General features: G+C 37.6%; 2 protein-coding genes across 2 annotated transcripts in view; one reads left to right on the top strand and one right to left on the bottom strand.

Annotated features, from left to right (window-relative positions):
- The first annotated feature begins 8,410 nt into the window (after positions 1-8,410).
- Positions 8,411-11,721, top strand: star2 (steroidogenic acute regulatory protein 2). The gene is made up of 7 exons (XM_053341582.1): positions 8,411-8,474; positions 8,614-8,721; positions 8,808-8,944; positions 9,099-9,257; positions 9,601-9,785; positions 10,282-10,375; positions 11,551-11,721. Exons 1-7 carry the CDS (start codon positions 8,411-8,413, stop codon positions 11,653-11,655), a joined length of 852 nt encoding a protein of 283 aa, XP_053197557.1. The 3' UTR covers positions 11,656-11,721.
- A 1,195-nt stretch (positions 11,722-12,916) lies between these two features.
- The window catches only part of LOC128381508 (A disintegrin and metalloproteinase with thrombospondin motifs 14), a 50,895-nt gene continuing 46,515 nt past the window's right edge, over positions 12,917-17,296 (bottom strand). Inside the window, exons 18-22 of the mRNA XM_053341531.1 lie at positions 16,641-16,773; positions 16,222-16,429; positions 15,208-15,337; positions 14,218-14,325; positions 12,917-14,094 (exon numbers count right to left, since the gene is read on the bottom strand). Coding sequence (XP_053197506.1) covers positions 13,550-14,094; positions 14,218-14,325; positions 15,208-15,337; positions 16,222-16,429; positions 16,641-16,773 — 1,124 coding nt within the window. The 3' untranslated portion in view covers positions 12,917-13,549. The remainder of the gene's footprint in view (positions 14,095-14,217; positions 14,326-15,207; positions 15,338-16,221; positions 16,430-16,640; positions 16,774-17,296) is intronic.

Genomic DNA, 17,296 nt, shown 5'->3' with positions numbered 1-17,296 from the left:
GGCCAAGAACAGGTTGAACATAGAGGTGAACACCGGGGCTAGCTGGTTGGCATGTGATTTTAGCACCCTAGACTGAGGTTTGGCTTATTTAAATCACCAGTCACGATGAGGGCTATGTCTGGGTGTTTAGTTTAGTGCTTGTTGATAGTATCATATAATGTGGTCAGAGTAGTGGCCTTTGGTGGAATAAAAACGGCAACGCTGATGACCGTAGAAATCTGTCAGGGCAGAAACATTCCTTGGATCACACCAGTTGTTGTTTGTAATGAAACACACAGTTCATCATCCAACTCTGCAGGTTTAAATTACTTTCAGCTCCTCTTAGGTAATTGTTTTAGTTTTACAGCTCATATATTGTATGGCTCAGTTTTCCACCAGCAGCAGGCAGCTATTTTCAGGAATAAAAGCTCACTGCAACCTGCCAAGAACTAAAGAGCAAATAGTTAGCAACTGGCTGGTGAACATAGTGGAGCATAAATAGCCAGATAGACAAACAATATTTCCCTCAGGAGTTGCTAGAGATCTAAACAGAGCTAAAAAAGAGAGTTAATATTGGACCTACATTTATCAAGTGACCTCAAGCACAACTTCAAAGTACTGTGAAAGTTCCTCCATGTCAACTGTGAGTGTAATCAGTACCATGCCAAGGCTTTTGTCCCTAAGTGGCAATCAACAATCAATCAACACTGCTTTAAAAGTATACTTTTTGTCTTAGTTGCAGCACTGTTGTTAGTTATGTTGAGTTAATGTATGCCACTATAGTTAATAACTGGTTTGGAGAATAATTTAAATGTAGGCAGATAAGGGCTATTCAGTAAGAGAACACAGAGACTTTAACACATAGCTCAGACATAATTATTCTTTCAAAAACCTGGAAGAAAGAAATAATTTACTGTGCCTTTATAATGAAACATCAGGTGGGAACACCTGGGGTACACTCAGCAGGACTTATTATTTAAAACTGTGCATTTCAATTTGAGCTGGAAAGAGAGGGAAGTTGCACCTACTGTGAGAGAGAGAGATTTCTTAAAAAGTCACAAGGACATCTGCATGTGTTCCATATATGTACGCCTCCATCTGAATCAGTTTCAGAGCAGTTTCTGAATAAAATCAGTTAAAATCCTTTACTTTCACATTGGGGTCGAATGGAAACACAGCTTGTTAGCTGTTTGGATGGAAAAAAAACTGTGCATCTCTCAAAGGACACTATAGCTCTGAAAGTAAGGACAGCAGTGTCAGAAGAATCTGTCTGTTGTAAATCAACACAAGATGAGAGCACTGAAATTGGCACGATTACACAAATGCATTAAAAGCAAATTTAAACTTTGTCATGTCACAATTGCCTGTATTTGACCACTGTCCAAAAACAATGTGAAAAGGTAACAGACAATGCAATTAGCTTCAACAGCATCCTCATACAGTACAAGTACAAGACAGAAACAATTTTTTTAATCATTCAAATTTGGCAGGGTGGTTAACAACACACTTTTCTCTTTAAATAACTGCCAATAACCATGCAGATTAGAGGATATGATGGACATGTTCTGTTGTTCATATTAAATGAGAAACGTCAACCAAATAGAATAGACTTCATAACACCTAAAAGTGCAGTTACAAAGTGATGTGTTATAAGCAAGACATTCTTGAGCAAAAGAGCCAGAACACTTTCTTTGTAAATCAGTATAATAAGTCTTTAATCATTACTTATTATTAATAAGTAATGATTAAAGACTCCTCAGTGTTCAGATAGAAAAACGAGCACACTGACTTTTTATGGCTACAATAGATTTAATAATTACATGTGGAAATTAGCCTTGCAAGCATAGTACATCTGGACTACTGAGAGAGATTATTAACAGTAGTTACTCTAATTAAGATTAAATGAGGCTGAAGCAGCTCATCACATCAGAAATTTTAAAATAGTTTTTAATCAAATTCTATTCAGTAACTTCTATCTCCACAGAAATATTTGCAGCAGTATGGGACTGCTACAGCTTAGAGGAAGCATGTGTTTGTATCAGGTAAGTGCTCAGTTATGAGGAGACTCTTTAGGATGCAGCACACCAGTACATGATCCCAGATATTCACCCTGCCTCTTACTGTCTTGTCAAGTCATGTCATTTATATCACTCAATAAATAGAAATATCATTTAATTGAGAAGGAAAATATTGGAGACATTTGGAAAAGGTTTTTTTTTGTCAATACAGACATGCAGTCATGTCCCTGCTTCAAGTCACTGTGGACTTTAAAGGTGCCCTGTGGAGTGAAGTGTTACTCCCTGAAATGCATTGTGTGTATCCTTGAGGTGTGATGAACCTGCTGAGTGCAAGTAAAAAACACCACATGGTACCTTTAACCAAGATCTTTCCCCGACCCATATCCAAGTACTGGGAGTCAATGTGTAATGTGTTGCATTATTTTGATATAATAATAATAATAATAATAATAATAATAATAACATAATAGATATAATACAGGCTGCATTACTTTTTCCCATAAGATATATTTTCTGTTACAAATTAGTACCATATAAATGTCATTTCTAGGAGACAGGTTTGCATCATGAGGTGAAAACAGTCAGGGACATTATCACAAACCCATAGCAACAAGTTAGTCCAATTCTATTTTGGCAAAAGACTGTCAGATCACTGAAACTCACTTACTCACATCTTCAGAGCAGCTAGGGATTCAAGATGGAGAGATATGAATAAAACATTTCAAAGCACTGTTTAATCACCTGTAAACAATACTGAGAACGTAAGTACCATACACAAACAACAGGAGCTTGTAAAAATAATCAAATATAATCACAGCCCACTAGAGTTTTCCATCACAAAACTAGAGCTAAATGAACACACAAGGCCCTTAAAGGATTTGGTTCTGATTACACATAAAACACAATGCTACAGTACAGATCAAGGAAGTTTATTTGAATTTAAATTAGTTGAATCTGATTTGTAATACAGTTCAAGAACAAAGACATCACTACTTCTACACAACAGCTGTATTGTAGTAAAAATCTGGTTGAATATGCAGTGTCAGTTGGACAAGAAATAGCTAGTTTACTGTCCAAGGACATGAAGTGAGAATCAGCCATACATTATTTAATATAGCGAATGATCTTTTACATAAATGAAGCATCATGTTAGTTCATGCAGGACACAGAGGTCATACGCCCAGGCTGTAATCAGCTGACAGCCATTGATTGAATCTGCATACCTTCTCAGTCACACACCAATCACAGCCTTTCTCACAACAAGGTGGTTCCTTTAAATATGACTCCCACCTACACTGATTTTGCTACACCAACACTGTCGGCACGCTGCTGCTGCTGCTGCTGCTGCTGCTGGCAACGCTTGTTTCCAGGTATGAAAACAAAAATCTTCTATTGCGTTATTTCATTGCTTACCACTCTGTGATTGTCATGTCGCTTCTTGAGCTGGATGATTGATCTGTTATGGATGAATATGTGTCTTTAAAACCCAAAGATGAGAAGGATCAGAAGAAGGGGCAGTTTCATCTAGGTACCGTCAATAAATTCCTGTCTGAATAATAATATCTTTTCTTCAATAGATAGCATGTCAGATGACCTGGTGACCCAAAGTCAATGCACAATGGTTTTGCTATATGGGACTAATCAGATACACCTCAACTTACTGGGTTTTCCTGAAACTTCTATTTTATATTAATTTAAAAAGAAAATCCATTCGTTTCTTGTGGGAAAAGGTATTTTTTCCTCAATAGCTTCCATATAATGGGACCTAGAGACCCCAGATCAGTGCACAATGGTTCTGCTATGCGGTACCAATCAAGCACACCCCAAATATTTGTTGTTTTTTTGCAACTTCTATTTTAAATGAATTTTAAAAAAAAATATTCTATGGAAAACTGTTTTTCCCAGCTACCTAGACTCATGCAGAAAGGTTCGGCGATGTGGGACCAACCAGATACACCTCAAGTTATTATACATTTTTTTTGTTGCACCTTCTATTTTGTTTTACTTTTTCCCTTTAAAGTATTTATTCATTTCCAATGTATGGCGGTGCCTCCACTTAGCAAGAATATAATATAAATCACTACTTTTTTAATCTCCCTAAGAATAATGTTTTTAACCATTACTTCATGTTTTTCCCTCAATTCACATCTTCATGAAATATAAACAACACACTCACAACACTTTAAATCCAAATAATGAATTTACTTATGGAAACAAATACTTAAATCTGTAACAAAATTAGAAACAAGGTATAATATTACATCACAATCAAAGGTTTTTTTCTTTTTTTCCTTAAATTTGAACTAAAGGGCCCACACTCTCACACACTGCAACCAAAATAAAAGTGTCCTTTAATTAAATAAACAACCCGTTGCAGGCCTGAGTCATTGCTTGGGAGCAGTGAGACCTAAAACAAGTGGCCACTATCACTTGCTACTGCAAGCCACAAATAAAATGCAAGTGCACTGTTTTTGTTACTCACAAAATCCTTCAATTAGAAACATGGATGACGGATGGGAAAACCTGGCATAACTTCATTTGTTTGTGTCCTGACCACGCTTCTCTTCTGTGTACCTCAAACAACCCATTTCTCATTGAATTTTATACACACTGACAAAGATTTGTTTATCTGCAAGCATTTTAACTCACTATGAACTGTTTTTAACATTCCAGTTAACTGATTTTAATTAAATGCTTCTTAACAGTACGATTATTATATTCATTTGCATATTTATTTATTAGTAAGTCATTTAGACTGGGCTACATCTGTTCATTACATTGTTGTAATGAACAGAACTGTGTCTCTAACATGCAGCATACATTATACAATGAGCAGCAAGATGTATCCAATTTCCTTAGTTAATGTAACCCAAACAACCAGACATACTTTTCAGAGTGATGTGATTCAACCCACAAATATGTTTTAAATCCCTTTACTCTGTATAGACAGTAGCCACTTATTAGCTGTCCTTTGTGACAATCCTGCCTGAAAAAACCTTGACAAGATGCACTGCAGACTGAACAGATTGTCAGGAGAAATGGGCTGACATACCGTAGGCTACAGACCTCCTGCACAGAGAGGACATGCTGTGTTCACTCTGGAGACCCAAATGCTTTTTCTGACTCATGATCAGTTGAATTTATAGGCATACAGTTGTTGTGCTAAGGCTACATTAATTTGATTGGTGGCTTGATTTAGTCAAAAGTCTCAATACTAAACAATACTATTTGTTTTTGCCTTTAATCACAGAATGGCATATGTGTGGCATGTGTTCACTGTTTTGCTCTATTTAAAAAAAAACTGCACATCTTATTTATTCAACTGCTGAATACATTTATTCTTATGCACTTGGTTTATCCAGTGTTTTTAATGCCATGCAATTGTCAATGAGGTTGCCTCTGTAAGGGTAGTTAGAGGTGAAATGAAAGTTGAAGATGAATAAATAGTGCATGACAAAAATACATCCCTGAATCCCATCTGCTTTATGAACCCACTTGACCTCTGACATCAGAACTTGTCTGCTGATTGCTCCCAGAAATAAATTGAAACATAGAGAAGCTGTGTTTAGTTAGCATGCTCCATGAATCTACAACTAAATTCCAGATGATCTGAGATGCATCATTGCTCTTCTTGCTTTTAATTAAAAATGTATTCTGTTTTTTTAACTCTCCATTAAATTATTTCATCCCCTCGTTTATTATTTGCTTTGGTTTTTATGTGAACTGCCTTGAGCTACACTGGTGTGAAATGTGACATACTAAAAAGTTGCCTTGCCCTGAGCATGAAATTGATTTGTCAGGCAGAAAATGTACAATATGTCACAAGATGCACAGTTCATGCTACAAAAGGTATTTTGTAAACAATGAAGACAACTGATCCTGTAGTAATGGGATGCTTGGTGAATCTTTCAAGTCACACAATGTAGTTTTACTACATTTGATCAGCACTTGATGAGACACACTTCAGTGTTACTTTGTGTCCTGACACAGAGCTAAAAATGTATGCTCAAAATACACTTCATCACACAAAAATGTAAATATTGTAAATGAAGCCCATTTTGCTCTGTGATGCTGTGCATCCTCTTCAGGGACCAAGGATACTTCCTTGCTATTTACAAACAAGTCCTTGCTACAGTCCTTCCTTGGCAGCGTGACTGCAGTTTGAGGTCAGCTGACATGATCAGCAGGTGAAGTTCATCATTCACGTCATGAAGCCTTCTCACAAGGACACCTGTTAAGTCAGGGCGATAAGAGGCAGCTGTTTCCTGGTATTCTATCAGTAATGCTGCTGCAAGGCATCATTCAGAGGAAAGGGCAGCACTGGGCCCTGTACCAAAAATGTTACAGATATGATAGTAACCCTGCTGCCCACACACAAATGCACAGACCTTACTAATGTAACTCACCTACCTATGAGGAGAGACAGGTGGAGTCTCCTTAAAGAGAGTGGTGGGCATTGTACAGTAAGTAGATCTGTTTTTTCCCCCGTCATTTTAAAAATATAGAAATTAGATTGAACATAGATTCTCAATGAACCTGAAAAGAAAGTCAGTTCAGAAAATGGTGAACGAATGAATGAAATATTTACTGAAATAAATTAAAAATATAAACCATCATTGGAATCCTAATTCACAGACATGGGAACTAACAACAGCAGGCAAGATATTGTACTGTACCATGAAAAGGAGTTGGTACAGATGAAATGAAGAAATGAATAACTGAATGAATTAATGAAACAGAATGTAAAATGGATCATCATTTAAACAGACATGGCAACTAGGTACTAAGATAACATGAATGAACAAATTAAGAGTTAATAAAGTGTTAAATTAAATGAAAAGATAAACCATTCTTTCCAGGGAGTCATACAATAGATATATTGTAACATCAGACAATTGAATAAATTAAATTTTAATTATTTTGTACAGGAATTGAAAATGAAGTTAGTAGTAGTAGTAGTAGTAATTGCCATGAAAGGGAGTTAGTACAAATGAACAAATCAATGTGAAAATTATTATTAAAAAATATATATATATATTATTGCGCCTAGAAATTATAATAACATGCTAACATGTTAAATTGTGACCGCCACGAAATACAGATTATGCATCCATAACCAGATATGAAAGGCTAAATTAATTAACGGGTGATAGAGTAATTATTGTGTCTACAGATCGAATTTGTAAATATTTATGATTATTTGGTCTAAAAATGAAAATCCACAGAGATCCCAAAGAGTTAGTACAGATGATGCATTCTTCACCATGAATGACTGAGTAGGTAAATTAGTGAATGTATGAGTATTGTGTGTAGAAATTAAATTAAATACGTTAATAATTATAATTATGTGGTATAAAAAGCTGAATTCACAAAGATATGGCTAGTAGCTACAATAACTCAGCGTGCAGCGTGCAGCGTGCTAACGTAACAAGCTGGATGTGAAACTTCTGTGTATTATCTGCTAGTTTCTTATAATAATAAAAAACCCAAATTTGTAATCCATGATTTCTTGCATTGTTATCAGATAATTTAAATGATAATAAAACCTGTCTTTGTGTTCAACAGGTTTTACAGGATCTTCTGGTCATATTTCATGATGCTACTGCAGTAATAGTGGTTTGTTTACTTCTGCTCTCAACCCAGATTTGCCAACAGGACACTCATGCTTGTGTCTACTTAGCTGTTCTAAAATTGCTATAAACCATGGCCTCTTGTGGCTTATTGCTTTGGCACACCATTCAAAGCGTATGTTTTGATGTATGTTTTGTGCTTGTGCTGGCAAGGCTGTGAGACTAGGTACATGCCAAAGTTTTATACAGAAGATAATATAAGTGTGCCTTTGCATTGTAAAGCAGGCACACTAATAAGTTTGTAAGATAATAAGTGTGCCTATGCATTATAAAGCAGGATACGTATGCCTTTGCATTGTAAAGCAGGCACACCAATAACAAGTATGGAGGATGATATAAGCAAGCACACTAATTAGGTACTACAGTATAGTAACTAGTAGCAGTCTGTCCTGTTTTGTTATATGCTTTATTTAATCTCTGATTCAGAGTTGTACAAAGTAGATGATTATAACTGAATAGATCACTCATGGTATAAAATTATATATTTAAACTAGGATTGCCGCCCTTAAATCTGGAAATTATACACTCCAACATAGTTAAGGTTTTTCAAATTGTAATTTTAAGATTCACACAAATGCACTATAGCAGAGCTCTTACTGACAGATTTTCCTCACTGCCTTGAATCCAGTGCTCTGTTTCAGTTAATAGTGGCCTTGGGAACAGAAATCAGAACAGGTCCTATCTTCTTCATTAACTCTTATCTCAATAGAATGTCCTTCACAGGCCATATAAAGACCAGAGACATGCTCTGTTACTTTGCTGTCACTGCCGAAGACAGACAAAATGCTGCCTGCTGTTGTTAAGCTCTGCTGTGGAATCTCCTACCCACACCTGAGGAGTATGGCAGGTAAACACTCTCCACAATCTGAAGAAGGAGTTTTCCCTTTATTCCTTTTATTGTCAGTCAACTATTATGGGTAAGACCGCTGAGGTGCTTTTCCTTTTCCTTTTCTTTTTTTTTTCTTGTCAACTGTTCAATCATGCAGGACTTCAACGCACAGCTGTGGCAGTGATAGGCCAGGAGATCACTCATCTGCAGCGATCGGGACAGATTCAACATCACATGAGAAAGCTTGTTGGTTTAAACTATGATGGTAAAAAAAATAACAACAGTGTACTGCTGGTTTCATACAATTTTAGGGCATCGTTGTTGAAATAACACACAAAAAATCTTTTACAGAACCCAAACCAGAAGATATAAAGTCTGTGCAAGCTAAAGAAGATCAGCTATTATATATACAACAAGGCCAAGAAGCGATGAGGAAGGCTCTCAACATGTTGGAAGAGAAAGATGGATGGAAGGTCGAGACCACACAGGTAACGTTTGATTGATTAAATTGCCATCTTTCATTGCCATGAAATAGCTTTTATCTTTCTCCAAAGTTCATTTGTCTCCTCTCTGAAATGGCTTGAACCAGGTGACCATTGTGTTATAATTACACCTCTGCTTATTTGTTGTCTTGCCTTTTAGAGCAATGGAGATGTGATCTGTAGCAAAGTGATACCAGGGTCCAGAAAGGTCTTCAGGCTGGAGGCAGTCCTAGAAGCCAGCCCGGATGAACTTTACGACCTCCTGTTTGTCAGAGTAGAGGAGATGCACAAGTGGAACCCGAGCATCCAACATATCAAAGTGAGCCTCTGACCTTTCAACAACTAACACAAGACTGCTGTTGATGATCTGATATTTCACCAACTATGAAACTATAACCTATAAAAATACCACAGGTTATACAAAAGGAGAAGAACTTTTGTGAAAAGGTTTCCAAACTATATATTCAGTTAAGACTTCTCTTTAACTTGATGAAGGTCTAGTTTTCTCGTACTTATATTTATAGCCACACTTCATTGACATCATGATGTATTGCAGCAAATAATCTTTTCTCCCACTGCTAGATCCTTCAACAAGTACTTAAAATAATTTAGTCCATGCCCTGCTGTCACACCATGGCCATCATTGTGTCTCTGTGTTATAGGTTCTTAAGCAAGTTGGACCTGAAACGATCGTCACTCATGAAGTTTCAGCAGAGACGGCAGGAAATCTGATTGGCCAAAGGGATTTTCTGAGTGTCAGACACAGTTCCAAACAAAAGTCCCGCATTTATCTTGGAGGAGCAGCGATTCAACTGGAGTCCTTCCAACCTCAGGAAGGATTTGTGAGGTAGGCAGACATCTGCAGACAAGACACAACTACATGAGCATGCATTCAAATATTTTCTACAACTTCATTAAACTCTCATATGTACAATGTCTTATTAGAGTACTGTCAGTTGCCCAGGAAATAATATCGGGCTAATATCAGTTGCCTTAAAATCTACAGTCTCATCTCATATGTGTGAGATAAAAATGTTGAATGAAGAATATGAGAATATATCAACAGATGGAAACCAAACCACATTTTTAGCCATTATATTTAAAGTGATACTTTGGCTGAATAAATGTTCCAATTTCTGCAGTTTTTCCAGTAAACGTCTTCTTGCAATGATGGATATGACATTAAGGCCCTGTAAATTTTTATATATTGAGAAACACACACAATTTAAGAACAGCTGGATAATGTTCTAGTTTGAAATAATGATGTACATTATGAACTTACGCGTGATTCAGAATAAACCTCACTTCAATACTGTTGCATTAATGTGTTTGCTTTATAACAGAGCTGAGGATGGACCGACCTGCATCATCATAGAGGCTCTCGACAAGGATTCAAGAAGAAGCCGCTTCACATGGCTTCTTAATATGGATGTAAAGGTAAATTTACGACTTTTGTACTTTCCATTTTGTGCATGAAAATAGGAAAAGCAGCTGCAGACTCCAATGTGTGCAATATTCATTTATTGCATTAAATGTGTCCACAGATGGTAGTGTGCAGAGTGTTTTTCTATTACTGTACATTGTTTCTCGGCTCCGCTACTTCCTCGCCAGACTTTTATCTGAGGAGGAGTGGATTTTTTGTGTTGGCTGTTTTTTTGCTGTGCAAAATAAATAATTAACTTTACAAGAAAACAATAACACACAATATGTACTTCAGATGTAGGTGTTCAGCCTGGGAATTGCAATCATTGCTGAAGAAATGCTTAGGGACATTTGCATTTCAGGTCAGCATATGCTCTTAAAGATGCTCCTGATACATGTCAAGCACTGTGCTCATATTCTCCCAGCATTAACAAAACAGAACCCAGCTGACACAAATCACTGTGATATGGAATACACAATTATGAGATAAGGGGTACAGAAAGAGAATATACATCACAATAAAGTATGCTGGCTACTGAGATAAGGAGACAGACCTGAGGGGACTGAGTTGGTGGAGGAGGGAGTAAACAGTACAATCTGTTAACAGCAGTATGGCAAGAGATAAATGAGGATGGTTCACAGTGAATAAACTGTGGATCCAGATGTAGCTGCTGTTGAGTGGATTCATATGAATAATAGGTGCTGTCTGATTTAATGTCTCATTTGGTACAGGATATACCAAACTGCATAGAAATTATGCATAATGTTCATATGTACATATTGTATATCTTGTCTCATGTATTATTTTAAATGCTAAGTGAGTTGTTTTTTGCATTTTTCATTACTACTGTTACTACTATTTTTGAGCATGAAATTCTTCATTCTTGCCTTGAAAATGAAAGTTTGACAAAATCAATTTTACTTACTTTATGTATTTCCTCATCATGAGTTACGCACTTCCTCATCATGATGATGTGTATTAGGAAACCGGAAATACTGTTTAATATGATTACATTGAAGAAAGTAATACTGACTACCAATTTCCTTAAGACCTGCATATGTATATTTTCTATAGGAAACCATATTTGCATATGAACAGTACATATTTATTGTACACACCACCCTCTTTTGTTTACTAACAGACACCTAAATACAATTCAGGGTTCTAACAAAGACAACACTGTTCTCAGGGCTGGCTGCCAAAGTCAATTGTCAATCAGACTTTGCCCAGAGCACAGCTGGATTTCACAAGACACCTCCGCAGACGCCTCACAGCAGGTACCACCCTGGGCTGATTGAGTCTGTGTGACACCAACACCGCAGCAGCGGCACCATGTCATCACTCCCAGGGGAAGAGTGGGAGATGCAGTCTGGATGTCCTTTCAGTGAGAGCAGAAAGGCTGCCTGGAGGAGACGCTCGACTCCAGCGCTCTGCAGAGCTTAGCTGGCACAGACCAGTGTCAGCAGACAAATACCAGCCTGGCAGATGGAAGCTGACAAATAATAGGAATTAATGTCATGGCGTGCCACTCAAACCTCATTAAGATGTCCTGATTAGGAGTCATCACTTGTCTGTTGACACACAACCAATTGCCTGAACCCCTGCATATGACTGAAGCAAAATTAAAGTGCTTGAATGTGCCTATATTGCCTGGTTCATTTCCATCTCACACAACAACACTCCACAACAGGTGTCTCAATTCAGGCTGAACTAATCAGTTAATGCACCTGAGACCTTTAAAACAATTCAAGAACACTTGATTGCAGTAGCTTTTACAAATGTGTCCTGACATACTTTTGCAGGTCCACAAATCTAAATACTGTATAACAAGAGTAAATGGTGGCTAAATTGAGTAAAGTGAAACAAGAATCTCAGTTCTTTTAAACGTGTTTTACTTTGTTCTCCTTACCACTTAAAAATTCAATAAATATTAACATTTAAAGCTTTCATTCACGTACGTATATACAAGAACTATACAATAAACATAATGATGTTATGAACTGCAATGCAGGAATGGTGTAACAGTATGACCAACCGCAGTCTGTAGACTTACAGCATTGCCCGTATTTTCCAGTTTGCAACATACCTTCCGTTCTAGTCTTGCTTGTTAATTTCTTTTCATAACTTGAAATTTACACTATATACATTATTATCTGAAAAATATAACAGTTACAAAAAATATCATAATGTGTTTTTCTTACATTTTGTTTGTTCATTTGTTTGTTGTTAAAGCATAAGTGACTGACTTCCACAAAGGCAGACTGAGGGCATGCTACAGTGGGGTTGGCTTGCAAACAATCATGATTCTTGACCAATGAGGAGAATCACTAGTATGTTGGATTTGGACAACAACAAAAAAAGCACCAGGGACAGAGAAGCCATGAAGCTCCCTGCCAGGAGTAATGACTATGGAGTCCTGAGGCGTGCAATTGGAATAATTATTGACTTATCTGCTTTTTAATTTTAATAAATTGATAAACTGATAGATTCTACAAAAAAAACTATAAAAATCAATGAATTATATTTGCATTTAACTGATGCATTAAATGTAGAAAAGTAAAAAAATAAATAAATAAAGTGATTAATGAAGGAATTAGCCATGGAGCTAAAGGAGACAACAAAATTGTGAAATGAAATGTAACAGGTACATTAGAGAGGGAATTAAAAATCCAATTTCAAAATCATAATTTGTAATATTTAACAGCTTTTTTTATTCTGTCATTTAGAAAAGTCTATAATTATCCTGGTGGCACACTCTGGACTCCACAGCTGACACATGCACCTCCAAAATCATGGACCTCTTCTCACATGTTCACAATACAAGTTCAATAGTAGTTCTAATGCACTTTTAAAAAAACAGGCTTACACAACTGTACACAGATAAAAACATGAATGTAGCAATGCAGTCATCACATTTTGAACACGTCTTGTAGTCGTTTTAGTTTACAGCACCTTCGTTTTGACAACATTTTTTCTTCCGTTTCTTCTTTGAAGCACAGAGGACAGAGCGATGCAGTGTCGCTCTGGAGTTTTGATGAGGTAACCATCACTGGTCTGGTCTAAGTTCACTGGCATGGAAAAAAAAATCTTTGCAAAAAAGAAAGAAATAGTCTATCAGACGCTGCAATGGGTGAGCTGATGTATGAGACCGTCTCACTAAGCAGCACGATCACAACATCACTCACTGTTCATTTCTGACCTGACAGGGTTCTGTGACTTGAGTCCCTCTCGGATCCTAAATTGTCCCTTCTTGACCTGGCAGCGACTGGGCCTAAAGTGCTGTTTGGACTGTGCTCTTTAGAGGCATCTCCACTGGAGTCTGCTGTTGGCCGTGGCGGCCCTGGAGGTAGAAGAGGCCCTGGGTCCGAGTCGGCGGTGGGACCCTGGGGCAGAGCGGCACCCGTGGATGCCGAGGCTTCAGCAGCAGCAGCGGTGGCGGTCGTTGGCACCTGGGCAGTGGAGCGAGGTCGTCTGCTGATGGCTTTAGTGGTTTGCGGCGGGCTCTGGGTCGTAGCGGGTAGAGGAACCTTGGGTGATGCAGAGTGAGAAGAAGCAGAGATCTCAGGTTCCATTGAGGCCTCTGGGATGCTTGCGAGGTCAGGAGCATGTGTGGCAAGGCTTTCTTTTTTGTTGCATGACTCACAACAAAGTTTATTATATCCAGGGATGGAACAGTAACGGGCAAGAACCTCCATTTGACAGAAAATCGATTTATCCCTCAGACATGGCTCATCTAGCAATAACAGAACAGAGAACATCACTAAGAGCAAGATTGAAAATAAAAAAAGATTTCTACCATATGTAGACAGGGTTAGAACAAAGTGATAGATATCTGAGACAAATCATATATACTTACTTGAAGAGATTTTGAGGACTGGGTTTTCAGGAGCCCTTTGGTGTACAGCTTCGTCTTTTATTGTAGAGTTTTCCATGGTTTCAATAGTGAGAGAAGACACTGGCTGTCCTAAAGTTTACAATAACAGAAAAAGGACAAAATGTTGCTAAAAGTTTGGAAAACATCCCCAAATATGACCTTAAGCAGAAGCCACAAGAACCAAGAAAAGCTCTTGACAACCTCTTGCTACTGTAAGAAAACAGAGCTGTGTTGTTGGAAACCTATAATAAAGCTTGGTGCTATTTACAGGACACAGGGCCCAACCTGGACTTCTTCTTCATGTTTTTGACAAAAACCACACCATTTTCCACTCACTGCCCACTCAGGGAAACAGAAAAAAATAGCCCCCGGTTCTTTGAAGAGGGAGCAAATATGAGAAAAGCTGTAGGAGTGCGTCAGTGCAAAAATGTTTTGACACAGAAGCTGAAAGATATTTTTCTTCAGGGTTTCATCCTAAAAGTACATTAAGTAGTGTGCAGTTACGGTTAGGGTTAGCTGGTGTAATCCATCAAACAAACCAAAAAATACAATAAATAATCTATCAAATAGCTGTACAGTAAATGGAAAGCCTATAATTTGGGACTGTTGTGTCAATTTTGCTTTGATTGCTTTGATTCTTTCAAAACAATTCTAGCTGTTGGCACTGGCTTCTTTTCATATTCATGAAGAAATTATCATATGTTTAACTTCTGAGTCAGAATAAAATCCTACACTATCTGAGGTGACCTCATTTGCTCTTGCTTGAATCTGCAGTTAGAGGATCATGATTAAATGTGCATGATGCAGCAACCATAAAATACCCACAGGTTTCTCAAAAAGCATACAAATCTTTACGCCAGTTCTTTAAAGTCTGCATGAAAATGACTTGTTCATGCAGAGGCAGTAAGACGAGCAGAAAACTAACTGGTACATTGGTAAACTCTAACAGTCTCTAACAACATGTATTCTCACCTGGACAAGAACTTAGTTTGCAAATGAGGACTGTTTCCGGCTTCTCGCCTTCACACTCTCCAATGGTGTTGTCGCTTTCCTTGCAAACCACCTGCCTTTGCTGAATCCCTTCACCGCAGGTCACCGAGCACTACCATAAAACCAACACAGGTACACACACACACACACACACACACACACACACACACATTACAGAATATGAAATGTATCAAGCTGTTATTAGAGAGACAGTATAAAGTTAAAGTTTTAAAGTATAAAGTTTTCAAACTCTATCACTGTAGTTAAGTTAGAAAAAGTTGTCAGAGCTCTTGACAATCACAATCCAATCACAGTAAGGGTCTGCCCATATATGACAGTTATATCTTAACATAATCCTGTCATGACATGTTCATGACAGGATATGTCAGTGTTGATAGGTTTGCCCTCAAAGTGACATTACTATAATGACAACTATAATTAATGTTTGAATATGAACAAGCAAATACATAATTGAAACCCTTCTATATTTTAATGACTTGGCATGAATAAGAAACAGATCAGTATCAATGGATATTCACTCTGTACCCAAATGTTGTCATATTAATTGCTGAAGGAAGACAGTTCATAAACTGTTCAGAAAATAATAAAGTTATAGAAACTGAAATGAATTGCATAAGATTCACTCAAAGTGGAAGAATGAAAACTGGTAAAAACACAGAAATGGTGCACATGCAGTATTATTTTAATTTCAGGTGTACATTTTTACTGGAAATAGTAAGGATTTAATACAAAAAGACAGCAAGATTTAAGTTTTGAGCAATAACATTTCACTGAGTTACATGTGAAGATTTTCTTTTTTCAAGACTGAACAATGGGGCAGAAGTAAGGTACATCTGATGGCTGTTTCTGCTCTAAACATGTGATCATTTCAGAGCTGCTCTTAAAGGTTGCTCTTACACTAAAGAGTGTAAGTTGGATCTATTAGTAAGTATGATTCTTTTTATAAATACAGACCCAGGTAACCCTCCCGCTCACCTGAGACCACGCCCCCGTCCTCCACTGGGCAGGGCATGTGGTGTGGTTACAGGCTCTCCTCGTCTCTGGACGATCCTCAGTGCAGTGTTTGCTGTGGACGGGCCTGTTGGTGCCATTGTGGAGCGCCTGCATGCACTGTACCACCCTGGTCTGGTAGCCGAGCTTCCCACAGGTCTTACTACAAGGACTCCACTCTTCCATCACCCACCTGTAAGAACAGCAGGCTCTGTCCATTACATACAGTATTTACATTTTTTTCTCTTATTCCCTCTGAAAGGCATACATCATGACAGTATGACATATAATATTGAGGCAAAGCCATTATCAAAGCCATTATTAGCATTATTTTAATGCTGCACTAGCTACTGAAATATAAATGCATGGATATATGATGTGCACTGTAGTTCAAGGTTACTTACGTGGGTTGGCTGCACTCTTGGACATTGCAGCGTTTGCGGATGGGTTTGGGCTTTTTACTAGTTTCACAGAAGTTGCGATGCACTAAACGACTGTCACTTTTCCTCCTGCATCCATATTTTGTGTACTGTATGCCTGAAGGACAGAAATACAGACATATAGCATAAATTACATTAAATACACAAATCTGGGTGAACTATGTTCCCAAGGAGCCATTGGCACATAAAACATATGACTTGGGAGAAAGAAAAAGTTGTTTGCATTCTGTCTGAGGTGACAAGGAAAATGATTCTTTTATATCCTTGTTGTTGTCGTTGATTGATGTCTCGATTGTGACTTAAATTGAGCACAGCACTAATGGCTGTTGGTGGGCCTAACAGCAGCACAGAAACTATTTGCTCAGAGATTGATTTTGTCACACAGTGTTTACAGTTCTTTGAAGATGTCATCATGATGGAAATGTCCACAGCCAAACTACACAGGGAAAATACTTCAAATATTGAACTTTATTCTTACTTTACATTACTTTGTGGATAATACTCCTTATCCCTCTGTAGATCTAACTCATCCCTCTCTTTGTTTGTTTGACTACGTTTTCTGTTTTTGGATATGTATTGATTTTATTATAGTTTATTATGGTTTCCTTTTTGGCTGGGTG

This window comes from Scomber japonicus, chromosome 20, assembly GCF_027409825.1.
Source record: "Scomber japonicus isolate fScoJap1 chromosome 20, fScoJap1.pri, whole genome shotgun sequence".
NCBI lineage: Eukaryota > Metazoa > Chordata > Actinopteri > Scombriformes > Scombridae > Scomber > Scomber japonicus.
Note: the sequence above shows the minus strand (reverse complement) of the source record. Positions and strands in the feature narration are given on the sequence as shown.